Source organism: Desmodus rotundus, chromosome 4 (genome assembly GCF_022682495.2).
Source record: "Desmodus rotundus isolate HL8 chromosome 4, HLdesRot8A.1, whole genome shotgun sequence".
Classification (NCBI taxonomy): Eukaryota; Metazoa; Chordata; class Mammalia; order Chiroptera; family Phyllostomidae; genus Desmodus; species Desmodus rotundus.
This window is the reverse complement of record NC_071390.1, coordinates 75,402,333-75,424,434: the sequence shown is the minus strand read 5'-3', so window position 1 is coordinate 75,424,434 and position 22,102 is coordinate 75,402,333. Positions and strand designations below refer to the sequence as shown.

Genomic DNA, 22,102 nt, shown 5'->3' with positions numbered 1-22,102 from the left:
CCACATGAAGGGAAACAGTTAGTATACGCAATCAGAGGTTTTAAATACTTTAAAGTTAATCATTAGAGTAAGGTGAACAGGTCAGCTTTCCAGCTTCTCCCATTTCCTTTATAGAAGCTCATGCAGCCCTGACCTCCACAGTCACTTACTAATGGGGCATGTGGTGTATATCAATGTTTCCTCAACACTATGACAGTCCCCAGCTAGGCAGAGAGCAGAAAGGACTGCTTTAATTAGTATGCTTTCTTACAGGACCCTGTCACCGTTGACCTGATTAAACTGCAAAACAAACTTCTCTTCAGTTGGACTTAACCCCAGGTTTCCCTGTACTGTGCTCAGGTTGACAAAATGCCTGCTACCACACAGCTCAAACACCCCAAATACCAAAAGATGAAACAGAAAAATAATTTGCTCACCTAAAAATTCTGAAACCTCTGTAGTCCTACCAACATCTTTTCACCGTATAGAATGTGACCTTAAAGGATAGTGCAGCCACCTGGAGGGTTGAAACTGCCTCATGAGTAAAGCAGGCCCTTGCTTGCTCCTGCTCTTTCTGAAAGCTCTCAGCTCCATGACATGATGTTCTGCAGAACAACCATGCTGGCCCTCTAGGAATCTATACTAGAGAAGAGTGGTAAGGTGAAAAAAATGAAGTTCTAACAATATAACAAACATTTTCACTGCACAATTAAAATTATGCCAGAGAATTAATGAAAACCACTGTGAAATTGCCAACTAACTTGTTGCATCTCATCTCTCTTCTTGCCTATCAAAAGAGCTAGAGATCATTAAAGAAATAAAAGGGAGCAACAACTGCATAGAAAATAAATAGGAAGTTCTATCAGATCCCTAAATGTGGAAGGTCTACATTATCAGAGCAGGAATGACTTTGTAAACACACTTGATTTGTGCATGAGCTCAATGCCATTGGTATGAAGGCTTCACAAAGCAGCTCCAGGGCCAGACAGTCACCTCAGAGGGTCTACTACAGTCAGAGGGCAGATGTACAAATCATGAACCAGGAAGATGCATTGTTAGCACAATCTGAATAAGTTCATGTCAGACTCTCAGGGTTTACTGATAGGGTCCAGTTTTGAATTACAAGGTCTGCCCAGAGTTCTTTACAAGTCACTCTGGTTTCCTGTTTTTCCATTGCCTGAATCACAAATCTGGCTCCAGGTCTTTGTTTGTGGATAATGGATGTCTGCTTTTTTGTTTTTTGTTTTGTTTTGTTTTTGAGGAGTTCTGTGCATTGTTACCTTGTAACTAAACCAGTGCTCAGAATGCTACAACTACCTGAGAGTGTAAGTCAGAGGCCAACTCTAACTCTGAGATGTCCCCCAGGGGTCAGGTCCACACTGTTCTTCAGGCTTCAGATTCTTCAGGCATCTTAACAAGCAGCAGAAAATCAGACCCCTAAACCTTTGTCATAATCTGATTTTGATGAGGCCAGTATAGATTCAAGCAGAGTCTCAAGATTTCATTTTGGATTCTTATCCATATAATAAACTCCATGGGTATATAATATTCATATACTGTCTGGGCTATCATCAGATGCATAAAACCCTATTAATTCTCTGCCAGAAACTGATGAGAATCCTATATTTTAAATCCAGCTCCCCCTGGTGAAGCCTTTTACCCTCTGAGGATCTTCAAACATTCCTAGAGCAGCTCAGAGTGTATTCATAAACTGTGATTACATGGGGCTCAGTTCCTCTGCTTGTTTGTACTGAGAGTCCAGTCTATGAGCTAACACACTTAATAGAAATCCAGATTTAAAAGTTAAATCCTTGTGCGTATACCATGCTAATGATTCAACTGCAAGCAAGACAGGTTCAACAAGTACAGCTGGTGCTTGCTCACAGGGACTATAAATTTGTTTTAAGTTTAGAATATTGTTTCCTGCTATTTTTAAGAGTCAAGAAGGAATTTAGCCAGATTATTCCCAATAAATTTAATAAGAATTGTGTAGCTACAGGGCTTGAGTAATATTTTAAAGATTTAAAGGTCAGTAGTCCTATATTCTGGTTTCATTTGTCCATTGTTTTTTTCTCTTTCTCAACTCTTTTCTTCTTCTGTCCTCTCTTTCTCTGTTTTCTTCTTTTTTTCCTTTCTATAAATGTTTATGTGTATTTTGTGTGTTTAATAGCCTCTCTGTTGAGGCTTGAATTTTCAACATTGAGCTACTCTTACTCTATACCTCTCCCTCACAAAATGCATGGATTTTTTAAAGTTATTTTAAATAAGCAAGATTGGCGAAAGTAAGTTATATACTCAGGACAAGAACATAGAAGAGTAGTAAACTACAAATGTTGGAGCAGTTCACCCTATTAGACTCATCGAACATTGAAAGATCAAGGTGAACTGCCATTTACTGAAATGGGAAATGCCGAAAACATCATTTTCATCATTTTAGGCAAAGCTATTCTAGTAATTACAGAATACCCGATTTCATATATTTTATGATATAACCAGAATATTGATAACCAAAATAAGGATGATGGGGTTTTCTGTACTATACAATAAATTTAATGTATTAACAAGGTAAATACAACAGAGGTGTGTGTGCTGTAATGGCTTGCTGCCCTCCTGTATATACATGTCTTATAAACTACATTTAAGAAGAAAACCCCAAACCACACACACATTAACATATTCCAGTATTAACATTTTCTAATGTGAGATTATGCAACAATACATTCCTTACTGTGAGTGTTGCCATCCAAGGTTGTTCAGCCATTCAGGCACTGTTCAGTTTACTTTAATTCATCTGCACAATCTGATCTTGCTGCACAAATGTGGTGAATTTTGGAAAAGATTTCTCACGCTCTGTGAAGTTCTGTTTCATGGTTGTAATGGACTAGACACGAAGTCCAGATCTCCAGTAACATTGTGAGCACCAACTCAAAGTGCTCACGTTGCACACATCACATGGCTTATTTACTTCCTCACAATGGCCTTGTGCACACTTTGGGAGGTCACAGTGTCATTGACAGCAAGACTCCATCCTTCTCAGTTTCAACGATTTAGAGAGTGCATTTCTTCCCAAATTTTACAATAGCATTTGAAAAGAGTTTCTTGCAAACTAAAAATGCAAAGAAAATCATCTTTATCTATTGAATAAATCTTTTCATTAAAATTCCTCTTCCCATGGTTAACGTGGAGGAGGAGCAAAGGAGCCAGACTCAAAGAAGAAAGCAAGATATTTTGTATTAAACACTTAGGTAAAGTTAAAGAAAAGATCAAAACAAGATCATACCCCACTTCCCTTATTGTGCACAGAGATGGTTTTAAGACATTTGTTAAGTTCAGTTGACAAGTCGCCCTTGGCACTTTCTCTCTGTTTCCATACTGCCATCTTGTGGACTGCCTAGCCTCAGTGAGAAGCATCCCACCCCTTCTTAGGGAAACAGGCCTCTTGTATTTCACTTTCTTAGGGAGGAGGTGTGGAACTGACAGAAGCATAAGTGTCTTATCTTTAGGAGTCTTTTTATTGTTAGCTTAAGTTTACCAAAAAAATTCTGAGCATTGGTAATTTCATTTTTTCCATACTAAAACTCAAAACTACCTTCAAAAGGAGGGTGGAGTAAAAAAATTAAAAAAAAAAAAAAACAAAAAAACACTGTAGTCAAGTAACACCTTGTAGACCACACAAGAGAAATTATTCCTCAGAATTCACTCATATTTTCCTTTCATATCCCAAAGGAAGTGTCTTGAACATTAAAAAAAACCCAAAAAAACCAAGACTGGGTAACTATTTAAATGTGCCTCAGGTTTACATGACCTTGCACTGAGGTATTTAAGTGAATGATTTACGTGCACATTTTAAAATTCATTGAAATAGCAGAAACTACACTTAAAATTAATTAACCTGAAATAAAGCACAGAAGAAAAAAATAATTGTAAGAACTGCTTCAGAGATCTGACACTAAAGACCTGAAACATAAGGCACTATACTGGGAATGTATACAGATAGCCTCCAGGCTGAGGCATTCACTCACCCATTTCTAGACATGAGATTCCTGGGTTAAGTTCTAATTAAGATTCTTTTAATTGGTGAATATCAATTTATATAATCCATCCTTAAGAACATAGTATCTCTGTTATATTAAATATTGTAGAAATACGGAGAATACTACGATATAATATGCATACTTCGGGTAGTAACCTTCCAGGAAATTTCATTTAAAAAGTCCATAATTTTTTTATGAAGCTGGATTAAAAAAATTACTAAATGTCATTTTGCAAATGTTTGACATCTCTGTGCATCTTTGAGTTTCCTGGTTATTCTGGATTTTGTGGCTTTCCCAGAATTTTCAAACAGACATTAAGTTATATATATAAACTGTGCTTTCCATGAATGAATTAAGGGCCTTTCTGACCTAGATGACTAAATTTATCTTTCTCTGCTTGTCTCTATTTTTCTTTTCCACCCACTGAAGAGTTTCCAACATATGGTTTTAACTGTGAATTTGGCTGGGGTTCTCACAAGACATTCTGTCACTGGGAACATGACAATCGTGTGCAACTCAAGTGGAGTGTGTTGACCAGCAAAACAGGACCAATCCAGGATCACACAGGTAAAGGAGAGTTCATTGTGGCCTAATCTCTTTGAACTAGAGGTGTAGCTGTGGAGAGTTTCTGGTGTCTGTGAATCTAGTGGGTGTAGAAAATACTGAAGAGCATTCACTCATGCTTTTATTTCCTGGAGTTAACAAGATCTCTTTCCCTAATACTTAGTAGCAGAAAATGCTGATTAAATTGGTCAACTGATTGACCTCCTGAAATTCAGCAAACTGGGCTATATTTGTGAATAAGTTGTGTGAATTGTTACCTGTTTTATACTTTTACTGAGCCTTTTCAATGAAAAAAATTCAACATTTAAAAGTAGAAAAGAAATAGTAATACAAACCCTAAATGTGCATACTCCAACTTTAACAATGACCAAATCATAGGAATCTCACTTTATTATCCCTGACTCTGGGCTGTTTTGATGCAAGTGCAGACATATATTATATCATCTCATTTATTTACAGATGAACAAACAATAAGTGAGCTTTATTTTCATTCTCTCTGGACCCTTAAAATGGAAGTGGATCAGGGTGGGTGGGATTCTTACTCTTTTGGGGGTGATTTTAAATCTGAGAAGGTAGAAACCTCACCACACCCCAGGTCACAACACCTCCCCTCCACACCCCATCTTATTTTCCCTTTAAGTTTAATTGGTGGCAGCAGGATGGGTTGGGGGAGGGAGGGGACTGATACCAACCACTCCAGTGAACTCTTCTATCTACCCCCATCTTGTTTTCTTCATAGTCATTTCATTCCCCAATTTGAGGAGTGGTATAAAGAACAAGCAGTGTCCTGCACAAACACACATACACACTCACAAGGAGCACCCAACCCACAAAAATTTCCCATACTCAGTGATGCTCACAGGACTGCTTACTCAGTCATGGCTTCCCCAAGATACACCAGAGGGGCATCTGCTGTTGCTGAGACATCTCATTAAGCAAAGTTCTCCCATGCTGGTGTTTTGGGCCAGTGGGTCAGTGAGCTGATGGATGGGCAGAGGGTACTTCATGCCTTTCCCATTTTGTTATTCACTTTTCCCTCAGTGAATATAACCATTAAGTAGGTTGAATAAGCCTCCTTCCACCACATCTAGCTCCTTGCCTAAAGAGAATGACAAGGAAATTGGATAAAATTGGACTCCTTCAATTCTGAGATACTTTCAATTGAATCTCAAGACAAGCAGTTTTAGAAAACTTAAAATACTTTGACTGTAAATGGCACTGTATGTATAAATGGCATCAAGTTAACCAAATGCAATTAGCTGGGATGAAGGCAGTAACGGTGGAAAAATTGATGCAAAGTAGAGCAAAATGGCTCAGTGGGATCTGACATTCAAAGGAGGTTAAAAGTGATGTTAGCCAGAGACAAAAGCTGAAAGGCTCGCAGAAGTCAAGCACTAACAGAGAAAATGAAAACAGAGTTCCTGACCCAGAGCTGTGACAAAACCCCTGAAAGGGAAAATATCAGCACTGCGTGTACTGAGTATCAGAACAGGAGGGTTTGTCTTAGGGTAACAGCTGAGAAATGGGATTTCTTCAGCAGGATCTGTGTTTTTTGTTCTCCCAGACACCCAGATTTTCTTAGCGCAGTGCCAGGCCTGCCCTGACTGACAAGAGCCTCCTGCAGCACTGGTAATACAATCACTTGCGGAGAGTAGTAGGCGAGCCTGACATCTAAAAGGCAGGGCTTGTTGATGTGAGAAAATGTAGGCGGAGGAACCCTGCACAGCTCACATGTATGTGCACAGACCGATGTGCTATGGGAAGCGGCACTTTGCAATCAGACATGGAGATTGTTTTTAAACTACCACTGCCTAGGTTCAATATCCTGCTGCTCACTTTTGAATTTATTTCAAGGAATCCCACTTGTTTTTCTGCATATGGCCTCTAAGAATGAAGCTATGTACCTCCTCAGAGAGGATTCCTGAAGCCCAGAATCTTCGCCTGGTTCACTGGGCACATGACACCTGAGCAGCCCCATTGTTACATGGTAGATGTATTGGGCACAGGAGACACACAGGTAAAGGAGGGTGGCTCTGCCCTTGAAGAGCTCCCAGTCTGGCTGTGGGTAGAAATGATCACAGTGAGGTGGAATGAGGAAGCCCAATATCAGAAGTGATCGTGAAAGATAAGACAGGAGGGGTCAGAGAAAGCAGTCCTCTCAGACACTGTAAGCTTAGCCTGAATAAGGAATTACCTGTGCAGAGATGTGAAGGGGAGGGGTCTGTGTTTCTTTGGATTGCCAGTGATGTGGTTTGGACAGATTCCTGTGTGAAGCAGTTAGATACGGGATAGGGAATGGACTGAAGGCAGTGAGGAGCATTTTAAACAAAAATGTGTCATGATCAAATTTTTCAAAGTCCACAATGGCAGCAGAGCCAAGGCCAGAGCAGATCTCTCGGACAATTTTCCTCCTACCCATGTCCACCTCCCTTCTGTCTACACTTATTCTCCGACTTGCCAAAATCAACTCCGTGGGCTCAATAAACATGTTTCCTCTCTGCAGATCTCCTCAACTTCAGTCTTTTTCCATAAGATTGTGAGAGGAGGTAGAGGCAAGATGGGTGCATTGTCTACCTGTTCACTATCTGTCTCGGTAGACTGATCTACTATTCAGCTCAGTGAAATGGTACTGTCTCCCAGACAGGCCACCGCCACTTGCTAAATTAGTCAAATAAGACAAACCCCAGGAGTTACTTAGTCAGCCTAGTCACAAGGGACCCTCCATACGCACTGAGAGCATCAAATATAATACTGGAGCTGTGATTTTTATCTGCTCTCTCCTTTTCTTATTCCATCTGTCAGTTTCTTTAAGCATGTTTCAGTGCTATCTCAGATAAGCATCCAGGTGAAGGAAGAAAGCTGCCTGCTGACTCATCCACTCCCACCTGGACACTGTTGACACAGGTGAACAGATACAAGGATCTGCCCATGTGTGCACAGTGAAAAATTACCTCACAAATACACACCTCCTGGACAGCAAACAAAACACTCTCCTGCCCATTGAGGCCTGAGCACCAGATTCACACTCACATCAGGTGAGGCAGAGAAGAGGCAATTTCTATTTGCAGAGCAAACAGGGAAACATGAGTTGTGTGTTAGACCAGGTGGTGGCAGGAGGTAATGTTCCCACTGTGGGTAATTAAAAGCAAAGCGAAAAGTAGGTCCTCACAGCTCTACAGGTGTCTATGTTGCCAAAATGCCACTTCCTAATAAGCCTTGAAAATGCAACCTTGCCTCTCCTTGAATCAGAACCCTGCATCCCATAGGAGCCATAGTCACAGCTGTGACTGAAGTTCTTGGGTTTATTTCAGGAATTTATAAGCCACTAAAATAAACTAGAGGAAACTAATCTGAATTTGGGGTAAAACAGATCACTAGATTATTTAGAGAAAATGCAGCTTTCTTATTATCAAGCAGTTATAGTGTTCAAAGTATCATCAACCAGAAGTCTTGCTGGTTGAATGATAAATAAGAACACGTTTAAATAACTGCATTCCATTTCATGTCTGTGTTCACACAGGTGCTGATGAAGCAATCTTAAAGTAGCATGAAAATAGGTCTGCCCTACGCTTTTGGTCTGCTTCCAATGGTGCAGAGGCGCTTTGAGTCAGTCCACGTCTGTACAACAGTGCATTTGGAACGAATGATGTCCCAGTACTGCTTTGCAGCCTCGTTCCAACTATATGTCCATTTACAGCAGCTAATAGCAGAGCCTTAGGTCCCCAACAACTGTACCCCATTCCCTTTCCACTGCAGGTTTGGGTTCTTGGTGCTAAGCCCCAGAGAGAAGTTCTGAGTGGTAGAAGTTTAAAGAAAAGAACAAAGGAGTCATAAATTTAGGCACTCTCCCTAACACAGTTTTTTGTCACAGCAGGAGATGGCAACTTCATTTACTCTCAGGCTGATGAAAATCAGAAGGGCAAAGTGGCTCGCCTGGTGAGCCCTGTGGTTTATTCCCAGAATTCCGCCCACTGCATGACCTTCTGGTATCACATGTCTGGTTCACATGTGGGTACACTGAGAGTCAAGCTGCGCTACCAAAAGCCGGAGGAGTACGACCAACTGGTCTGGATGGCCATCGGACACCAAGGAGACCACTGGAAGGAAGGACGTGTCCTGCTACATAAGTCTCTGAAACTTTACCAGGTAAACTCCTTCCCAGGGTGGGGAGGGTAGCTGCTTCAGGGACACAGAGGTCATGTTCTGAGATTATCAAATGAGATATGGGAATCATTCCAAAAATTATTTCAGGTGTTTCCAGAACCTGAGATATTGCTGCAATAATAATAATCTCAGTAGCATATTTCAGTGTCCTAAATTACAGGAATAGAACCAATTTGCTGAGAAAGAGGTGAATATGTTATTTTATTACCTATTTTGGGGCTGTCACAGTGAACATTCCTTTTATTTCCTGCTTTTTTCAGTTTTAAATTTTATATTATGAAAAGAAAGTGTGAGGACGAATTTTATGCCATCCCCAGGCAGTTAATATGGATTGCTGAGTAAAGCATGCGGTAATGTGAAATTTCATGAATTTCTGTGCCATAGCTTGAGCTGAGCAAGCATTTGTAAACACTGCTATTTGGGACTGAACATTTTAATACTGTGGAAATGATCTACTTTTTAGGTGATTTTTGAGGGCGAAATTGGAAAAGGAAACCTTGGCGGGATTGCGGTGGATGACATCAGTATCAATAACCACATCTCACAAGAGGACTGTGCGCGTAAGTACCAGTTCTGTAGAAACCAGTGGAGCACTTGCCCAGGGCAGGGTTCTTGCCATGTGATGGGCTCTGTCTTGCTCATCCAGACCTGGCATTTCACTGTGGCCTATGAGCTTATCATGTGACATCAATATTCTGGTACAACAGGGCAAATATCAGGTCAGTTTACTTTTAGCTACCCCATTACCTAACCTATGTCATTTAGAATGTCTGGTTGGTCCCTACAAAACTACATGATGCTGTGGACTGCAAAGATCATCGCAAAGAAGAACTCTCAGCTTACAGGCTATGTATGCCATGCCAAAACTTTTAACAGGCAATGGAAAACTCAGACATCTGGCCAATTCTAAATATTTGTATGCATAAACAACACAGCAGGCCTTTGAAAATTTTGATCACAGTGAATTTAAGATTTATATTGTTAACAACTCATAGAAGCCATAATTATTTGCTCTATTACAAAAATGTAGGTATTTCTGACTCTAAAATATTTGAAATGATTCAAAAGAATAAATTAAATTTAGAAACTGTCTAGTATTTCAGAGTTTATTTGTTGGTCTGTTATATATATAGGATAAAAGTCAGATTAGTAGAAAACTAATCCATATTCCCTAATTCTTAAATATAGAATTATAAATAGCATCACTAATAGCAATGCAATGGAACAGTAATTAGTCTTAAGCCCCATTTGTTACACTTAAATTTTTGTTATATATTATTATATAATAGGATGTTAATTGTAACAAAATGGAGTAAGTCTATTGGGTGGACTTAAGGCAAAGGAGACTGTTGGCTATAATGGGTTTTTGGTCACTACAGCAATTTACAAGGCTTTTTAAATACAACATAATCCCTAAAGTGACAATAATTTGATAGTGTCAATTAAATAAATTGGGGAAAATAAAAGAGCAGTAAATAAAATCTGCTTTTTCGTACTATGTAAGGCAATATATTTAATGTCACACCAGTTAGCAAATATTAGTAGAAAAGGATATTTCAGTTGCAACTACTTTACAAATTCCCCACATCCAAGTCTACACTGCTGTTAAGAGATATATTACATGTAGTTACACAGTGCATGTAACACCATTGCTTTCCTATTCCAGGGTGAGGGTGATGATGGTGATGTTTATCGAATGTAGAACAAACTCCACAAACTAAAACAAAGAAACAAATTCAGTTCAGCTCAACAAGTTTTAACTGACTGCCTACTATAGGCAAAGTAGCATCCAGTGCTCCCATTAGTATATAGAAGCCTGAGACAATTCTGTGAGCCCTTTCCTTTTCATGTGACTGGTGTACTTTGCTGTAGCTGTCACTAGGCACTATACTCAGAAAGTCGCAGCTGAAGCCCTATTAAACACGCTCTGTTGCTGTACCATTAAAAAGATGTCTAAGATAATTATATAATAACTCATCAAATATTTATTGAGAGGCCCCTATTGTGTTTGGGACACCGTTCTAAATACTGGGGATATAGCAGTGAACAAAGTACTGAAAATCCTGTGGTCTCTACTCAGAACCATAAGGGATGCTGCAACTCTACTTTTTCCAGAGACTTTTTTTTCATTTCTTGTGTTTTGTTTTGTTTTGTTTTGACACAGGACACAGTCTCTTGCCTCAAAGCTGGCATAGTTTCTGGGAAATCAAACCAACACTCATCAAACTTAGGAAGCTGTTGCCTACAAAGGCACTGGCTGGTAGCCATATGAACAACCCGACTTTAATTTCTTATTTTCACCAAATTTCCCACCCTCCAGATGCCAAGACTGTTTTTCTCCACCCTTCTCTGCTCCTAAACAGAACATTCGGCTGATAGCACTGCCATCTACCTGGATTTAGTGCCACTACACAATCACTTCACAATTCCTCTATCACTCCACAGTTGTGTGGTGGGTCAATTGTACTCAAACTGCAAAGGAAAGCCAGCTGAGCCATGAGCATGTGTATGTCTGTGTGTATCTGTGTAAGGTTTATGTATTTTGTGTGATTGTATTTTGTTAGGTGTTCAAATATCTCTTTCAATTTTGTTTGACTTGTCAGGACCAGCAGATCTGGATAAAAAGAATCCAGAAAACAAAATTGATGAAACAGGTAACTTTGTCTTCCTGACCAATTTTTAAAATGATTTCCTGTGGCTTTCATTCTATTTATAGAACTTCCTATCTCAATGCAATCTAAGCTGCCCTGAAGCTATAAGACTGTGGCAGTCTGGCTTGTGCAGGTGGTTGAGGCCTGGGGTGGGGTGACAGCAAGGCCCTTCCCTCCCTAAGATGGAAGAGGACTTAGAGGGTAATAAAGGGAATCAGGCTCGTTTTAAAACTCGAAACAGAAAACTAGTGAAGACCAATACATACCCGAGACCTGCAGTGATTTCCACACTGTAATTTGAAACCAGTCCAAATACTTGAGCCTGTTTGGTGTCTAGAGGTGGTCTCTAAAGCAATGGAGCCCCGTGCCTGTGACAATCTGTTGAGTTTGGTCCATCTGTTACCGTCCTCCTCTACTGGAACCCTAGTTTTGTGATGATGATAGTAAGGATTTATTGAGGAGCTAGTCTGACCCCAAGCACTTTACTCACCACCTATGTTATCTCTGTACTCCTCACAGCTGCTCTCTGAGGTATATTTATCTCCATTTTCAGATGAAAGACTGAAACTCAGGACAGTGGCTTGCCTGAAGTAGCATGGCCATTTAGGTGGTAGTCTCCAACTTGAGACTGATGTATTTGAAAATGTGTTTTCTGTGAACACTGCTTGATGATCCAATTCAAAACATTTGATCAGAGTTAGGTCTTGTCTGGTGTTATTTTATTTCCAGAAGTTTCCATACCTCCCAACCAGCAGCTGTTAATTGTTGGACACCTGTCCCAGCCCTACCCATCAGCATCAACATCTGTTGCTCTTAGCAGTGTGGTCCTACTATAGCCAGACTTGGACTTGACAGAGATACATGGCTCATTTAACTTAGCTACACAGCCCTCTCTGAGATGTAAACTTTGTTAAAGGTTGTTTCAAAACAATATTTTATCAAGGGAGAGAATATTAATATGCCCCCAGGGGTTGTTTGCCCTTGTTTAGGGACTTGCATCTCTTATTTTTAGTTTTCTTTGATTGGAATCTTCATTGATCTGAACACCCTAAGTAAACACCATGCACAATGCACATTAACATTTTAGTCTTGTTTCTAGTACCAGGTAATTGGGCTCAAAACCCATGTTCATAATCCCTCATGTTCCACTCTCAAGAAAACATTTCTCCAGGGACTGAATTGCAGGGCAGCATGACTTCTCTAGTGAAATCACCAGGGCTACACAGATGCTGATTCTTAAACATGTTCTTTTCAGCACAGCACAAACCCGGTCTCTAGTTTGGAGCCATACATAGCCACTTTCAAATGTCAGCAGCAAGCATTACCTTGTTCTGAAAGATCTCTTTCTTGAGTAAAACCACTGTAGACTTGGGGGAAACATGCCTGACTTGAAGATTTTTACATGTGGGAGAACAAGCCATGTATCAACTGTCCCAGACACTGGACACGCCCCCAGGAAAGGGCAGCTCAGAAGGTTTCCTCGTGCCTGGGTAGGATCAGGGGAATGCACAGGGAATGGTTAAATCCTCCACTGGACAAATGTGAGACTAAATGTTTAAGCTTAGTGACTATATCTGGCCAAGGACTAAAAACACAGATTACAATCTAGCACAGATGGTGGGTTGCATGAAATCTGAATTAGATTGGAACATAAACCCCACTGTTTACCCAGAATCAGTTGTTTCCATATGCTAGGCTAGATGTCAGGGCCACAGCTCCCAGTACTCTCCCCCACACCTCCATTCCCAACAGTGAATCAAACACAAACCTGCATGTTTCCCAGTATCAGGAAGCCGAACCCCACTTCAGAAATCCCCCACAAGCTCTGGGGAGAGGACAGAAAACAAGCATGTGATTTTTGTCTTTATCCCTACCTTTCTCTATTGTTCTCTCTCCTTCCATCTGGTATGTTGGCAGTGCTCATGTTGCCAATTTTGTTTTCCTCCCCAGGGACCACCCAAGGATATGAGGACATAGGAGAAGGGGATGAGAACATCTCCAGGAAACCGGGCAATGTGCTGAAGACATTGGACCCCATCCTCATCACCATCATAGCCATGAGTGCACTGGGTGTGCTACTGGGTGCTGTCTGTGGGGTCGTGCTGTACTGTGCCTGTTGGCACAATGGGATGTCAGAAAGAAACTTATCTGCCCTAGAGAACTATAATTTCGAACTGGTGGATGGTGTGAAGTTGAAAAAAGACAAACTGAACACACAAAGTACTTATTCGGAGGCATGAAGGCAGACAGATGAAAAGACGAGTCGAGAATTGAGGTAGAAGGGCGTAAGAGCAACTTGATGTTGACCTTTCACTGGACAGGCTGGGAAATGCGTTGATGACGCTGAGCCAGGCTTTTCTCAGGAGCTTCAAAGAGTATGGCCAACAGATATGAACAAGTTAGCTGTGTTAACAATCAGAATCATGTAGTCAGCTTTTTTCTGTTGGTTTAATTTGAATAAGCAAATGCTGGTGTTGAGACCAAGTATGATTGACTTAATGATTCATTTTGACTCCCCCTCTCTCTTCTTCCTTTTATGGATACTTTTCAGAAGCTGTGCAAAATCCAAGATGCTGGCGCTAAGTATATCCCTGGGGCCCTTTTGACAGACATGCAACCTGTAGCCCATTGCCCAGAGTATATTAGAATAACTGCATTTCAGTGGACTCTTGAAGCTGTACCTGTGTATAATTGCCCATGTTGTGCATAGGCAAAGAAGGATTAGGATGTTTTATTTTAAAGTTCTGTAGCCTCAGTACCAATATAGTGTGTCAGCTCTGTTTACGAAGCAATACCGTCAAATTTCCTTGATGTTTTCCAGTGTTGTACTAAACTTCGTGCTTGTGAACGTCATACAGAAACCTGCCATCACCAGACACTGCTGGCAACTGGGTGTGCTGCCAACAAACACAACAGAAAATCCTCGGCACTGGCTAGTCCATGTCCTCTGAAGTGCCTTTTTGTTTGTACTGGTTCGCATTGTGTTACATTAACAACCTGTTCTGTTCCTCGCTGGTGAAAGCCCAGCTTCTTAATCAAACCCTGGTGGCCCACTGTCTAAGAAGAAAGTATATTTTAGTGTGAGACCTCAGCCCCCAGGAAGGCAAGGGCTGGGAATATTTGGCAATGTGGCTTAATTGCTCTGCTTTTTCCATAGTTCAATTTCATGTCTCTTGATCCTTTTGTATAAAGCTGCAATATTCTCTCCTATGGTTCTTTCATATGGAATGTATTTTCAAATGTAAACTCTTTCTCTCCTATCTCTCTGTCTTTTTTCTCTCTTAGAATTTAAGCATTTGCCATTGTCCAGAAAAGAAACTTGCAGCTTTAACCTGCTGGCAATGGCAAAGAATTTTACTAGACTTTATGTTTAAAAATAAATAAATAGGGAAATTTCTAACTCAGCCCTCCAAAGTCTAACTTTGGTTTTCTTGTTAACTGGTTAAAGTGACAGTATCTTTTTTCCTTAAGCCATTTGTCTGTCTATTCCCATCAAAATGATCTTTGATAGAAATGTTTGCATTTAATAAAAATAATGACAACTTGAGAGGAGAAATAACAACTGGCTTTCAAGTGAGACCCAAAGAAAGGACTGGATACATCTACATAGGCAAAAATGTTCCCTGAGATCTTCTTGTTTTGGTTTTGGGTAAGACAAGGAAGTGGAAGAAAGAACAGTTAATTTAACAAAGTGGCTAGAAATTCTGGTGCCTGGCAGTGAAGTATTTGGGAGATAAAAAAATTAGTAAAGTCAAAACGAATGTTTTTAAAAATCCATTTAGCAGCAACCCTGAGAAAATAGACTTAAATGAATGCTTCTAGAAACTTCCTCTTGCTCACAAAGAAAAAGCCTGCCTTGGGACTAGGAAGACCTGAGCTTCTAACAACTCAAAGAAGTAAATATCTTACCAGGCAGCATGTGAATTAATCCAGAGAAGTCTTTGGTTGTTTTCAGACTGTTTGTGTCATGTCATGTTGTACCTAAGAACCTTTAAATCTCCCTCCCTTCCTGCATTGCTATAGGTCTCACTTAAAAACATTTGTGGGAGCTGAATTTGCATCATGGAGGAGACAGTCCATTCATCTTCATTTAACTGGATTGAGAGTGTCTTTTATTTCCAGGAAAGCATTGATCACTATGAAAGAGGAATAGATTTTTATCCCCAGAGGCACTCATTCATTGCCATAATCATATCAGGATGAAAGAACTAAGACTTGATTTTTTAAAGACAATGGACTTAAAGTTGTCCTCATCCAAGGAAAAATGATACTGAAACTTTAAATTTTAAAGTATCTTGCACTGATAAATATATTTAAAAATTATATGTTTATAAAGTTATTAATTTGTAAAGGCAGTGTTACAAAATGTCCAGTTTATATTATTTTAGATTGTTTCATAATTTTTAAAGGTGTAAAATAACATATTTTTTCTTTATTGAAATCTATAAAACTTTCTGTAGTAAAATGTTTTCATTTTACTGGTATATTATTCCTTCATGTTTTGTACCATCATAAAATTTTGTGCAAATTTTTTTTACAGAAATTTTTATTTTCTATGACAAAAATGACACTTGTAAATTGTTGTTTCAAAATGAACAGTGAAGCCTTAACTTTAAATGACATTTGTATTCTCAGACACTGAGTGGCATAAAAACTGCATAGAACTGAACTGTAACTTAAATTCCAAACTATGACTACTACATTCCAAAGAAACAGTTGAATTAAACATTTTCATAAAATATCCCAAGCCTGATGGCTTTTATTATATTAGCTTTGTTGTTATTAAAGAAACTGGTATTATTCCAGCATCAAATAAATTTCAAGGTTTTTTTTTCAAGTTCTCTTTTAACAGTAATATCCTACTAAGAAGAGAAGATTAAGAAGACATTTCCTGAAGGTAGAATACCAACTCAAATTGGACACTTGTCAAGATAATGAATAGAGAATTTAGCCTTATAAATGGGAGATTTCCAATGCCAAATTTTGTGTCAAATGTTCTATATTCCAGTTGGTAAAGCATCTTTTTTTTAATGAAATTCACAAATACCTGTTGGCAAGTGTTCTTGTAGAAAACAGGTCATAAATCTGATGGTCTTTATGCATGTGCCTGACTAAATTTAGATATAGAGGAAAGTTGATCGTGGCATTATCACTGGCTATATGGTAATTCTTAGGAAAAATTCTATTCCATCTGGGACCAAAATAGTAGTAGTAGTAGTAGTAGTAGTAGTAGTAGTAGTAGTAGTAATAGCAGTAATATTAGCAACAACAAAATCAATGGAAGTACTGAGCTAAAGCATGTTGAGTAGGACCCTGTCGAAAACTTGTTACAATATTGGCCTACACTAATCCTCATTATCCACAGATGAATGATTCTATCTATCTTCCTCTGATTGTTGGAAAACTTACTTCTGCAAGCATAGGAACTCCATGAGAGGTAGGCTGCTCTGCACAGCTCTTTGCAGTTAATCAATATTTCTGCTTTTCTCTGGACGCTTATACTTTTTGTGCCTTCCCAGATTTAACAAGAATAGGGTATTTTCCGTACTGGATGGATTTTTATGTCTCTCTGCTTAGAGAAAAGAGTCAGAGATAGAGGCAGAGCAGGTGATCACTTTAGTGAACTTTAATTGTATTTATGCTTATGGATGTTTCCCAAAACTACGATGACTTGCAAGGAGTCTATCAGAATCAATCCAGAAATACTTTCTGAAAAATGCTTAGGCCCTTGGACTAAAATTATCTCTGTTTCATTGTTTGAGAAGACCTGAAATATAGATGCTTTTCACCCCTTTCTTATCCCAAGTTAGCAGCTAAGTTATCCTTTTCTTACTGGGTTTAATGAGCTAAATCACTATACACTACTTCCCAAAGTCAGGAATTAAATGTCATGAGGATTGAAACATTTAACTTAAAACATGAAAATTTTTTGTTGTTCCATCTCTTGTCTTACCTGCTAACTTATTAATTGCGACTTGGGATGAATTGCACTATATCTTTTTGCAAATCAAATGGACTTTGCAACATTCCATAACGTTACTGTTTCCCAATAGTAATTATAGCTGTTTCATTGCAAAGCAGTTCTGTCAAGAATTAGCTCTATTTTCCTAAATTATACCCACCAACGGATCTTAAGCTCTTTTCGACTTGGAGGTTGAGAAACCTGAGTGAACAGTCTCAAATTGAATAGAACTGAACACCAAGAAGCATGTGAGATCAGGATGATAACTGACATTTCTAATGTAACAAAGAAACATTGCAAAGTGATACAGATGAGAGCATCATGTTATCGCACACATGTCACTTGATTGTCAGCAATAAAGGTCCTGTGAGCTGATCTCATCATATCAGAGTAAACCCTGCTTCATGGAACTCTTCTATGGTAATGGCAGTAAACTTTAATTTGAGAGCATTAGCTGTTTACACGGCAGCTCTGTGAGGTAAGTTCTATAATTATTCCACTTTATCAATGAGCAATCCAAAGTTTAGAGAGGTTGAGTAGGAGTCCAGGAAGTATCTGGTCTCATCCCCTTTCCACTACTACTGTCGTTCCACAGCCCTGCATTATCCTGTGAGATGCTCACACAGGGTCTGGCTACTCAAGAACCAGCAGCAGCAGTACCTGATGCCTGTTAGAAATGCAGAGTCTCAGGCAACACCCCAGATTTGCTGAGTCACTTTAATAACATCTCCAGGTGACCTGTAATCCCACCCATTTAGGTGAGAGAAGCACCTAGGTAGCATGCAATTACACTGAATCAGCTGTGCGAGAGTTTGCCTTACTTCCAATGGTGGTTTTGGGACTCAGAGATGGGGAAACATCCTTGCAGGTTTCACAAAGCAATTTTCAGAAGAGTCTGAGTGCAGAGCAGCCTGGAAAACAGTAAAATTAGCCAATTAGAAATCCCACTCAGCACTTTGTGGCCATTCTGCCTGATCACTTGTGAGGGGCCTAAATGTGGTCTTTTCTGAGAAGGAAAGATAGAGCCAATGAAATATTTTGCTGGATAAAAATTTCAAAGTGCTACAGAAACAGAGCAAGTACTCTGTGATTCATCACAGGGCGGTCAAGGGAGGAAGGGAAGGAGCAGTTTGTGAAGATGTTAAAATCCTGATAGTAAAACTATACAAACCCTATATAATCTTTCTTTGATGATTTCTAATCTTGTTCCTTATGGTCCTTGTTACAAATAAGTGAGAAACTGTCAGGTAATAGAGTTTTGTTGTCCAATAGTGACTCCTGAGAGAGTTTTTCTATACAGAAAGACTATCTGTCTCCACATCTGGATGGCATGGTACCTATTATGATGTAGGAGTTCAATAAATGTCTGATTTTCCTAGCCAACACCTAACTTTATCACTGCTCTGTTAATGGAGTTGCAAAGCCACTTGTTCTGGCAGAATTAACGGGCATGCCAACCACAATGTCACCACTGAGTCTTGCATTTGTGAGGCTTGAATGGGATAACTTGCCAGGTCCTGGTTCCTTGTGATGATCCTTTCAGTGACTTGGACATCTCTACTCCATTTTTTAAAAAGATTTTATTTATTTTATTTTTAGAGAGAGGGATAGAGTGGGAGAAATTGAGGGAGAAAAAACATTCATATGAGTTGCCTCTCATATGTACCCTGCCCAGGGACTAAACCCTTAACCCAGGCACATGTCCTGACTGGGTATCGAACTGGTGACCTTACGCTTTATGGGACAACACTCTGACCAGCTGAGCCACACCAGTCAGGGCCACCCTATAAATTTTGACATGAGCTAATTCCACACCCTTCTTCAAAACCCCAGCATCTTCTTGCAGAGATGTGGTGCTGGCGATGATAATGACCTTGATGTAAATTTGTTGGGAAACTATTTTATTCTTTATTAGAGCTATCATCTCTCCAATTTTGTCCAACCATGAAAAATTTAAATAATGATGAAATTGCTTCTTGACTTTGAATATATGATATACTTAAAGCAGATTCAATTATTTTAGTCTGATCTCTTGCAATTCTTCTGCTGTGATTCAAGCCTTCCATTGAAAAGCATATTGTTTTTGGAGTTTTAAAAGTAATTTTTCTTGAGTCAATTCTTAATTTTATATATATATATATATATATATATATATTTGTTGCCTAAATTTATATTATTTGTAAGAATAAATAGTCTTTCTGTCATCCCTCCAATTTAGTTTCACCTGTTTATTATTAAGTTTGGGTGATTGCAGAGGTTCCACTTCATTGGCTCCAAGTTAGGTCTTCTCCATGTTCCCCAAGCACAGAGTTGTGACATCACATGTGTGTCTCAACCAATCAGATAGCACATTATCAAATCTACTCTACATAAACTTCTTAGTTCCTTATTAGATTTTCTGCATGTTTACTGCATACCGCACTTTACAAGAGGTTTCAATTAACCTTTAAAACAACCTTATGATTTAAGGTTATAAAAACTGAGGTTCAGAGAGGCTGAGAAAGGAAATCAATGTCACGCAACTAATTACTAAGTGGCATTTGCAACATTCAAACCCAGATCTGTCTAACACATCCTAAGTGCTGCTCTGCACTGCCTCCTCAGTGTGAAGGGAAGTCTTCTTGTTACCAAATGTCTACTGTTATAAGAACACCTTGGAATGTGTGGCACTATGATCTCATTTTACTCTTAAGCCAGGTATTAGTTTAAGCTAGTCTACGCTGTTGTAAGAAACAAACTCCCAAGTATTAGTGGCTTTAAACGTAAAGTTTTATGTTTAACTTACCCCAGATTGACTGTGGCTCAGTAGCTCTGCAGGACAGTTCTATTCCAAGGATCCAGGCTGTCTGCCTTCTGCTGCAGTACCAACAAGAACGTGTGGCTTCTAGTCTCTGAGCATAAGACTAGTGTCTTGATGTTGCAGCCTGGGATTGACACGTGGCTGCACCAAATTTTCAGGACTCTGAGAAAAGTCAGGGCGCACATATATATTCAATAAGCAGTGAGTGTCTGTGCCACAACTTGCAAGGGCAAAGCCACACTCCTGCTGTGGAAGGTAGATGAGATCATTCACTGTGCCTGCCACATAAGGAAGCGAGATGTCTCTCAGTCATAACTTAGACCGGAAATCAATCATAACTTGGGGAGGGAAATAACTTAGAGGGAGCAGTCAGTTGGGTGAGATAAATGAGATGAAATGGCTCCTGTCAAAAACGAGACTCTTGCATGTTGGATTGCAAGGGGGCATCTTATATGTGGAGTCAGGTCAGGAGAGAAGTGAGGAATCTGGGCTAGGGGGCTATGGAATTATTTCAGCCTTTTGTGTCTAGAGAACAAAGATTTTAGGAGGCAGTATGTAAAGGGGGGCAGGCTCTGTAAGTCCTGGAAGCAAACCTTTATACTTCTCCTATGTTCTGTGTATTTCTGTTTGAATTTCCCTTAATATCTAGTCATTTAACATTAAGTCATTTCAGCAATTTTTATAGTCCCCGTGCATCTCAGCCATCCAAATGAAAGATAGCAGAAGGGTTTGTGTCCATATGTGGCCAAAACATAAGAAAAGAAGTCAAACATTGCCCAGAACCCTACCCTTACCCACAGTGCCCATCTCCACTACTTATTTTATTTCTCCCCATAGACTAATGCCTTTTAGTATAGCATACATTTTACTTATTGATTTTGTTATCCATCTACCCTAAAAGAATGCAAATTTCTTGAGGATAATGATTTTTGTTTGTTTTGTTCACTGCAGTATCTGCAGCACATAGAATTAGTAGTTCCTGGCACATGGTAGATACTAAATAAGAATTTGTGGATTAAAGAAGCCATGATGCCCTGACCAGTGTGGCTCAGTTGGTTGGGCATCATCCCACAAAGTAAGAGGTTGACAGTTCAATTCCTGGTCAGGGCACATGCCTGGGTTGCGGGTTTGGTCCCCAGTCAGGGCATGTATGAGAGGCAACCTATCAATGTTTCTCTCCCTTTCTTTCTCCCTCCCTTCCCCTCTCTCTAAACAAATAAATAAATAAAATCTTTAAGGGGAAAAAAGAAGCCATGGTCAACATCCAGGACCTCAGTAGAAAGGGAAACGAGGAGACAAAGTTAGAGGCAGTTTAACCTACCAGGAGATTTTTCCTCTGGAGCAAAAATTTGGAGGGCTAGTATCAAAATTTTTTCTGAAATTTCTTTCACATTCTGCTTGTTATGGAATTTCCCTATAACAGGATGAGATCTCCTCTAATATTTATCTCTTAGGTACAGACAAGCAATCACCCTGCCTAAATTTCTCTTTTTCTTATCTCTACTTAATAGCAACATCCTCACCACATAGGATATATTATGTGAGAATTCCTTCACTGTCTTACAGCAGCCCATCTCCCAGCAACTGTGAGAGATTAATTTTATAGATACCTGGTTGAAAATCACATATAAGCTTAGCTCTGTGGGTGCCAACCTTAAAGATCACTTTGGGGCCCATAACTGGGCCACCCACAGAATCAGTTAGCAAAGCAGAGTAGTAGAGCTTGGGGATTACTGAAAGGTCTCTGACAAACTTGAGTTGACTCTGCTGCTGATTCAAACAGAAAAGATTAATCATAAGCCAGTATTTTCCCTTCCCCTAAGATTGTATTTTACATATAAAATGATAATTTTTAAAATAATAAAAATCATTTTGTACAGCTAAAAAAGAAAATATGATAGCAGTATGGAAAATTTGAGGAAATGTAGGAAGACAGAAAATGAGTAAG

At 39.4% G+C, this 22,102-nt stretch overlaps 1 protein-coding gene across 7 annotated transcripts in view; it reads left to right on the top strand.

Moving 5' to 3' along the window:
- Window positions 1–16,133, top strand: part of NRP1 (neuropilin 1) — a 181,944-nt gene extending 165,811 nt beyond the window's left edge. For 3 of the 7 annotated variants that reach the window (XM_071221245.1, XM_053922496.2, XM_053922494.1), the window contains 5 exons: window positions 4,443–4,580; window positions 8,449–8,723; window positions 9,205–9,301; window positions 11,345–11,395; window positions 13,343–16,133. In XM_071221245.1, the coding sequence (XP_071077346.1) occupies window positions 4,443–4,580; window positions 8,449–8,723; window positions 9,205–9,301; window positions 11,345–11,395; window positions 13,343–13,632 (851 nt within the window). In that variant the 3' untranslated portion in view covers window positions 13,633–16,133. The remainder of the gene's footprint in view (window positions 1–4,442; window positions 4,581–8,448; window positions 8,724–9,204; window positions 9,302–11,344; window positions 11,396–13,342) is intronic. The other 4 variants (XM_053922497.2, XM_053922495.2, XM_045183686.3 and 1 more) reach the window with 3 other exon arrangements.
- Window positions 16,134–22,102: the final 5,969 nt, after the last annotated feature.